Here is a 9,342-nt window from a genome sequence, read left to right as displayed (position 1 = left end):
GCAGGATTTTCTGTCGGCTGCATTTAAATCCGCGTCTGAAGTTTCCCGCTCTGTTCAGCGTGCAGTATCACGTGTCTAAACAAATAGCACGTTCTGTCAGTGATTTCAACCACTAGAGGCCGCTCTCGTACTGTATAATGACAGCAGACCCTTTCTCAGCCGTTCCAGCAACGGACGCAACCCGGAAAACTATCGGCATGGATTTTTGCCGATAAAGATAGTTCCATCAAAAAACTATCGGTGCCGATTAATCGGCAAAACCGATACATCGGTCGACCTCTAGTTTGTAGATATTAAAGCATTTTCTGTAAAACTGCTCTAAAATGCTGTCTTGTGAAAAGCGCTAAAGAAAACAATTTTTCCCGCCCTGTATTTCACATTCTCAGCATGGTGTGATGCTGCAGCGTAGGCGTGACGGAGTGAAGCCTGATATGCCAACGGCTGAGGAGCGAGAGCAGATCATCACAGCCCTTGGAGGGAAGCCCTACTGACTGCACAGTAGCAGTAAAAACATGTGTGTGTTTGGACTAAAAATAAATTTCTTGCAGAGGAGACACATTACAAATCTATCCCTCTGGATTTATTAAATATGTATTTCAGTCCTGCATGTGGGAAAAGAGGTTAAATGTGTACTTGCATAATTTTAGCAATTATGTAGATGCGTTACAACTAATGCTGTGTTTGTATGCATAATACTGTCAATGGCAGGCTATTACAGCCTAATTTAATGTATTCAGTTGTTCAAAATAGAACACATTTTTAATAGGTGTGGGTGTTGTGTCATGTCTGTTTTATTTGTATAGCGCTTTTCACAATACACATTCTATCAAAGCATCTTTACAGAAATTCATAACGTTAATGTTATACCTTAATGCCTAAATGTCCACATTTAGCAGATGAGAGATGGGTGATAGGAATGTTTACATATGGTGAGGATATAAACAGTGGCGGTTCTAGACCACAGTAATGGGGGGGCACTTGCGCTTTTAGGGGGCACACTTTTAAAATTCATTTTAACCTACTTTCAGTATTATTCATTCAGTCATTTTTCACCATGTCATTTATCACTGCAATCTCTACAAGTAAGCTATAACAATTTAAACTCAAATGAATGTTTTATGTTTCATTTATCTGACAAATGATTTTGTATTGTAGTGTCAGTGGCGTCATGCTTGTCATGTGACACGCAGCAGCCACAATAGCACTGTATAACTGATATAGGCTTACGTTTTATTTATTTTTTCTTTTATTCAAAATATTCCCAAACGCGTTAACTGTATCATGAAATATCTCGATTCTCAAATATGCGCAAGTAAATGCATTTTGCACCTTTATAGATTATGTTAGTTGATCTATAATGGGCGATGAGCAAAGTAGCCTAATAGTGTCATCTATTAACTATGCAAAAAATGTCTCAGGTTACTTATGTAACCATGGTTCCCTGAGTAGAGAGAGCAGAATTCAGTCAGCGAGCGCGCACACTGTACAAAACACTGGCGTTTCGGCGATGACTCATCTAAACGCCTCTGATTGGCCGCTACATTTATAAGCTCAACAGAATGGTGTGTGATTGATTTTAATGCGCAGCGCTGTAAAAAAACGTCTGGCTCTGCGCCACTAGCTGGTGATGTTTTACTTTTTTCCATTACCCACAGGACAAACTGTGCATTGCACCCAATATTATTTTGTGTGATACGATTCCAAATTTAGGGGGGCCAGATCGGGGGCCAAGCTTGTTGACACGGGGCACTGGCCCCCCTTGCCCCCCCCCCAGAACCGCCCCTGGATATAAACAGTTAAGCAGTGATGATTTGTTAGTATATATCGGTTTATGTGAGTGTACTGTTTGTGCATGCTGATAAAGCTGGATATGATGATATGGAAATCTGTAAGGTTTTGTTAAATTTATAACAATTTGGTTTGATGACAAACAAATGTGTATTACTACCAGTTATATAAGGCATATAAACTGGGTTTTAAAATTGAGGTCATATCACCCCACATTTAAGCAGTTTAATTGAAAGTAATTCCAATATACTTATATAAGATGCGTCATACATAATACAACATATCTTGTGCTCCCTAGTATGCAGGTCAAAGGCGATTGGGGCAAGGAACGAAACAGAGAGAGAGAGAGAGGCTGCAACAAGGGACAATTCTCCTCTGGCTGAACAGTCAAAATGTCATGTCTGTAATTAAGTATATATGTTATAATTATTTATTGTTTTTATTCTTTTTTACAATATTTAAACTTTTTTAATTAAATCACCTGCATTTAAAGTAGTATTCCTGTGTCTGTTGTATTTTTATATATTTTAATTTACTTTCTCATGATTAATTGGAATGTGACGCTCTATTTAGAGTAGCAGTAGAACAGAGAGCCTCTTTTCATTACATAAACACAAACAAAAAAGGGTGATGATAATATTAATAAATATTTACTTTTATTTTACCAAACCAAACTGAGAATCATGAAGGTAATCATGCTAATAGACTGCATAGCACCACTGTTGCCAACTATAGCTAAAACCTGCTCAAAAAGTTGTTAAATTATGCTAATGAATGCATGTGACAATGTAAAGTCCACCCAATTGGCCCAACGATGGTATCCAATGGATGGTCAAAGGTATAGTGCATGTAGGTATTTTACCTGTGTTTCTGCAAAGTTCACTTAATTTATCAGAATTTAGTCAGTCTAATTAGTTAGTCTAGCTCCGTATTTAATCTGACTCCAATTTCAAGTGACCATTCAATTTAAGCTGTATTTCTAATGAAAATCTGATCACAAATATCAATTATGTATTAATTTAGATATTTAATTATTCTAAATATCTCATACTTTCAATTATTCGTTCATTAAGGACCCGGTGTTGCATAGAAATTCACCCAGCCTTTAGTGAACTCACGGACACAAACTCGCCAATTCTGATCTTACTCAGGGTGATTATAATGCCTCTGAGTAGGCTGCACCCTGCTAGCACATAACAAAAAGTTTTTTTTTGTTTTTTTTTATAATCAAAAAAACTGCAACTTGTTAAGTCAGTGATAGTCAGAAATCAGAAGTCCCTAATGATGTGCCCCATGCTCCATTCATACCATTCATTATGGTATGATTTATCCTGGACGCAGATTTGCGGAAACACCAGGCTCCACTTTAATCTACTAGAAATAATGATTTCAGAAAAGGTCAGATTGAAATCAAATATAACAATTTATTATTAGTCAGGTACAAATGTATCATGCCAATTACATAATTAAACAATTAGAAGCCAATTCAGAAGAAATAATGCGATTGTGAATCACATTGTAGCCACATGGCAATTCTATGCTCCTGATAAAGAAAGGGGTCAAAGTACGCACATCCAAAAAAGTCTTGGCCAGGTGCAAGATCAAAAGGTACATCAAATAATAGAAAAAAGATCTGCACACTGTTATTCTCCCTTTATTCAAAAAAGTTAAAAATAGCATTATTCAGCAATTTCAAATGACATGTGTGACTATGTTGAATTTGTTTGTCTCCTATGTGGAACTATTTCTCATATAGCTACAGTAATCAATGTACAGGAGCATAGAATTAAATAACAGAAAAAAGATCTGCACACTGTTATTCTCCCTTTATTCAAAAAAGTAAAAAATGACAACGTTTCGGTCAAAGACCTTCATCAGGCAAACACACAAGCCAAGGCTCACATAGCCATAGGCCACTAGCGCTAAGCCGATCGGCGTGGTAGCCCAGGCACACATAGAATTTGCGGAAACACCAGGCTCCACTTTAATCTACTAGAAATAATGATTTCAGAAAAGGTCAGATTGAAATCAAATATAACAATTTATTATTAGTCAGGTACAAATGTATCATGCCAATTACATAATTAAACAATTAGAAGCCAATTCAGAAGAAATAATGCGATTGTGAATCACATTGTAGCCACATGGCAATTCTATGCTCCTGATAAAGAAAGGGGTCAAAGTACGCACATCCAAAAAAGTCTTGGCCAGGTGCAAGATCAAAAGGTACATCAAATAACAGAAAAAAGATCTGCACACTGTTATTCTCCCTTTATTAAAAAAGTAAAAAAATAGCAACGTTTCGGTCAAAGACCTTCATAAGGCAAACACGTGTTTGTGTTCAGGCGTGTTTGCCTGACGAAGGTCTTTGACCGAAACGTTGCTATTTTTAACTTTTTTCTGTTATTTAATTCTATGCTCCTGTACATTGATTACTGTAGCTATATGATAAATAGTTCCACATAGGAGACAAACAAATTCAACATAGTCACACGTCATTTGAAATTGCTGAATAATTCCAATGTTACAGTTATTCTTATTTTACACAAGACACATGGTCTAGAATGCATAGCATCTACAACCTTTTGCCTAAGTATTTTAAAGAACATTTACAGCAAAGAAATTATGTGTTTTAAAGAATAAACTTGACTAGTCTATGTGTATATGTAGTAGCACAAACAACTATAAAGTGTGTTCGATGAGCACAATGCGATTACCACAATTACACATTTGAAAATAAAAAAGAAATGCATAGCTGACAGCAAGAAGACACACAACAGCATGTGAGAGTTCTAGTGCAGAGCTCCAGAGACACACACACAGTGTGGGGGTTTTCTGGTTACATAATTCCAAATTACTATAATGCCACTTCACTTATATATTCAGACCAAAACAAAGATATCTTCAAATCAGTTGTAAAAACACAAAATACCTATTGGTTTGTCAGGATCCCGTAACCCAAGGGTCATACCTGACAGGAGAAGGGAAAACATTTTCACCAGACCCTGAGGAGGACACACCCACTCAACAGCAGAACATAATTCTTTAAAGGTTTTCAATCTTTCTCCTAGAGGCTGCTGTGAAATTGAGACCCTTTTACCAATCACACAGAGACCTTTACAATGATACTAAACATAAAAAGTGTAAGATCATAGATTCTTAAGATATTATAAACACAAAATGTAAGTTCCCTTTCAATTCGTTCACTTCAACATTTGCATTTGCTAATGCTTTATGCAAAATTTGACCGTGCTTTTTACAGATCTTCTTTATGCACCAAGAGCTTGTAACACTCCAAATTGAAAGGAAAAATTGAATTCGCATCATATGACCCCTTTAACACGTGAACACGATTGAAACAACAACATGATTATTTTCCTAATTAATCTGTTTAATTCCTCAACCTTTGTCGTGTGCGATCACAACATTGTGATCCATAGATATGTATATGATATGTTATCACTCTTGGTTCTTCCGTGCAGCATTCGATCACACCAGTTTGATTTGGACATTAGCTGGCCTAAAGAGAGCAGCTGTCATGTATATGAATGAAACAGCTTAACAAACAGTCTTTTCAACCACACAGTATCATTCTTTCTGTGTTACAAACATTCAAATAATCACAGAAGTACTGGGATAAAAGTTTATAGTTCGGATATAAAGTCTGATGTGTACGGTAGCGATAAAAATAGAATAAATCACCTTTTGAAAGTAATTTGACACTAATTTAATTAATTAGTAATTTAACCCAAAGGGTTTCAAATGTATTGTCTTTGAATCATTCAAAAATGCTGATTCATCCAGTGATGAAACAAGTAACTCTTGAGTGAGTCATTGAATCATTCATTCATAAATTACATGTGATTTTGTTTAGTTGTCTGATGTTTTTTCTTCAGAATCGTGAGAGAACAATCTGCACACAAACAGCTCTTAAACAAGTGCAGTTTTCATGTAGACGGCTGATTTTTGTTCATGGTATTCAGCTGCAACTAAATGTTTTGCAAAAAGAGACAGAATAAATATGTTTGATATAATTTGTGACCCTGGACCACAAAACCAGTCATAAGTAGCACGGTATATTTGTAGCAATAGACAAAAATACATTATATGGGTCAAAATTATCGATTTTTCTTTTATGCCAAAAATCATTAGGATATTAAGTAAAGATCATGTTCCATGAAGATATTTTGTAAATTTCCTACCAAAATATATCAAAACTTAATTTTTGATTAGTAACATGCATTGCTAAGAACTTCATTTGGACAAATTTAAAGGTGATTTAACTTAATTTTTGATTAGTAATATGCATTGCTAAGAACTTCATTTGGACAAATTTAAAGGTGATTTTCTCAATATTTCGATTTTTTTCATACATCAATGGAATGCTTATTTATTCAGCTTTCAGATTATGTATATAAATCTCAATTTAAAAAAAAAAAGACCCTTATTACTGGTTTTGTGGTCCAGGGTATAATTTTTTAATCACATTGGAATCAATAAGCAGAATCGGAATCAGAATTGATCAATTTCAAACGATACCCAACCCTAGTTATGAAATCAATAAAGAACGGCTACATGCTTCAGTTCTTCCGCAGAGTGCCCCATTTCAACGGTGTGTTAATGTCCACTGTATGGGAGCAGAATGCCTCAGTTCTGCGAGAGGAATACACAACCAAGGATGCTTATTTTCACATTCAGGTAGCCCCTCGCCACAGGCGTTTCCTGAGATTTGCATTCGAGGGGATAGCCTATCAATTCACGGTCCTCTCCTCTGAATCAGAGCGGAATGCGCATTCCTGAACTATCTTGACGATTGGCTAGTCTTCGCCCAATCAGAAAGCTCGCTGCTCAGCGACAAACTCAAGACTCCTTGCTCATCTTCAGAGCTTATAGGGCTGACTGTGAATATGCAAAAAAGCATGCTGATACCAATTCAGAACAATCTCCTTTTATGAGTGGAGCTCAATCTATATGAGAGTGCGTCTGTCGGAGGAGTGCTCACAAAAACTGATCAGCTTTCTCACAGTCTTCAAGTTACCCAGTCAACAATTTGATCTCACAATGATGTCACCATGAGCTCACATGATTCTCATGGTGTGGTCACAATGTGTGTGTCACAGTGAGCTAAAAGTGTAACCACACAGCGCACTCACTGTGTGCTCATACTATGTTCGCAATGTGAGGTCACTGCACACTCACTGTGCGCTCATACTGTGGTCACAATGTGAGGTCACTGCACACTCACTGTGCGCTCATACTATGGTCAGTTTGAGGTCACTGCACACTCACTGTGTGCTCATACTGTGGTCGCAATGTGAGGTCACTGCACACTCACTGTGCGCTCATACTGTGGTCACAATGTGAGGTCACTGCACACTCACTGTGCGCTCATACTGTGGTCACAATGTGAGGTCACTGCACACTCACTGTGCGCTCATACTGTGGTCACAATGTGAGGTCACTGCACACTCACTTTGTGCTCATACTATGGTCAGTGTGAGGTCACTGCACACTCACTGTGTGCTCATACTGTGGTCGCAATGTGTGTGTGTGTTCATATTGTAAGCTCAACATGTGAGACCACTTTCATATCATTGTGTTAAACTCATTCTTTTAACTGTGATCTAAAAATTCTCTAATATTGGTCAGTAATATCACAAACATGTAGAATTTCATCTTTTATTTCCTTCAAAGTATTTCTACAATTCAGTTTCCTTGTTTATTTTGATTTATTTTCAGTTTGGTGTTTGTATTTGACACAAACATTTCAATTTCACATACATTCTTCTTTTGGTGTTGTTTTGGTGACTCCTTTTTTTTCTTCTTAACTTCTATTTATTTGTCCCTTTGGAAAGACTTGACACATCCTGAAACACAGAGAACAATATGTCATTGCAATCAGTTGCTAACAACCTAACAGGTGAAAATAACTATTAGTTAAACAAAATATGAAACAAATCATGCATCCATGCTTCCACAAAACATGCTTGTATAGTTATTGAAATATGATCCCGAGGTAGTAATGTAGTCTAGTAATGATCTGATTTGGGAAGTATAACAAATCATAAATACTGATATGCAACCTAAAGCCAGGGACACACTTAACGACACTTACCCCCTTCCAGTTTAAGACTCTTCCAGCCAGCCTTTTACTCCACAGGCATGGACTGCTTTGGCCCATTTACCATCAAAATTGGGCGCCGGAACGAAAAACGTTGGGGTATCATTTATAAATGTTTGACCACAAGGGCAGTGTACATCGACCTTCTCTCTCAAGCCGACACAGACTCTTTCCTCATGTCTCTACGTCGATTCATCGCCCGTAGGGGAAAACCTCATGAGTTGTGCTCTGATCAGAGTACCAATTTCAAGGGTGGAGATCGTGAGCTTAAGGATGCCTTCAACAATATTCATCCTCAGTTACAAAGAGAACTTGCCAAGCAACAGATTGACTTCCAGTACAATCCACCAAACTCCCCGCATTTCGGAGGATCCTGGGAAAGAGAAATCAGATCTGTTAAAGCTGCACTGTACACCACCATTGGTGCGCAAACTGTCACTGAGGAAGTGCACAGGACTGTCCTTATTGAAATTGAGGGAATTTTAAATTCAAAGCCATTGAGATATGTATCCTCGAATGTGGCTGATCATGACCCAATAACCCCTAATTATCTCTTAATGGGCCGACTAGACTCTGCCTTGCCTCAGGTAATTTACCCTGCATCTGAGCTGCTCAGCCGCAAGCGCTGGAGACACAGCCAGATATTCGCAGACCAGTTCTGGAGCTGTTATCTGCGTAACTACCTGCCCGGACTCCAGTCTCGCTAGAAATGGCAACAAGAGAAAGACAACCTGACAGTAGGGACAGTGGTTATCATTGCTGATCCACAATTCCCCAGAGCACTCTGGCCCATTGGGACTGTGAAAGCTGTCCAGGCCGGTGCTGATAATAAAGTAAGAGCTGCAGAAATCCAGGTCAAAGACAGAACCTACACCAGACCTGTTGTCAGATTAATTAAGCTCCCTTCACTCCCTGAATGACTGTGAGTACTAGCCCAAGATGCAAATCTGCAAGCACATTTGGGGGCGGCTGCACTAAACTGAGGGCCAGTTATTTAATGTTCATACAGTTCTTTGTATATGTGTAATGGTTAATTCGTTGTTGTTATTTAGTCAGGCGACAGTCACACGCCTATTGTTAGGACCCAGAAGGTGCAAAGGACCCGGATGCTGACGCAGTTTAGTACAGTTAGTATCACCATTATTATTACTAGCGCGAGACGATCCTAACGGTGATGATAATGCCAGTTCTCCCGCAATATTGAGTAATCGCATGTGTGCGTGCATCAAAGAGTAAGTTTGTTGCTTCATTATACTGTGTTTACATTTGATTGTGAATTAGTCTTTTAAGACGTGCTTATCGCATCTGCCGAGCACATGTGTCTGTAAGCTAATCTCTAGCCAATCTTATACGATCGCTGTAAAGACGTATTTTCAGTGTTAATGTCATAACAAATGCAGATATTATTCATTTGCATATTGATGTTTTATCAG

The 9,342-nt window shown here is 37.9% G+C and overlaps 1 protein-coding gene across 2 annotated transcripts in view; it reads left to right on the top strand.

Annotated features, from left to right (window-relative positions):
• The window catches only part of LOC107705641 (coiled-coil-helix-coiled-coil-helix domain-containing protein 7-like), a 17,706-nt gene extending 15,551 nt beyond the window's left edge, over nucleotides 1-2,155 (top strand). The window contains exons 4-5 of one of the 2 annotated variants that reach the window (XM_016509038.1): nucleotides 387-514; nucleotides 2,087-2,155. In XM_016509038.1, the coding sequence (XP_016364524.1) occupies nucleotides 387-491 (105 nt within the window). In that variant the 3' untranslated portion in view covers nucleotides 492-514; nucleotides 2,087-2,155. Of the gene's footprint in view, nucleotides 1-386; nucleotides 764-2,086 lie in introns of those variants that run through there. The other variant, XM_016509037.1, reaches the window with a different exon arrangement.
• Nucleotides 2,156-9,342: the final 7,187 nt, after the last annotated feature.

The sequence above is a fragment of the Sinocyclocheilus rhinocerous genome, unplaced genomic scaffold (assembly GCF_001515625.1).
Source record: "Sinocyclocheilus rhinocerous isolate Xijiao unplaced genomic scaffold, SAMN03320098_v1.1 scaffold2669, whole genome shotgun sequence".
Lineage (NCBI taxonomy): Eukaryota > Metazoa > Chordata > Actinopteri > Cypriniformes > Cyprinidae > Sinocyclocheilus > Sinocyclocheilus rhinocerous.
Note: the sequence above shows the minus strand (reverse complement) of the source record. Positions and strands in the feature narration are given on the sequence as shown.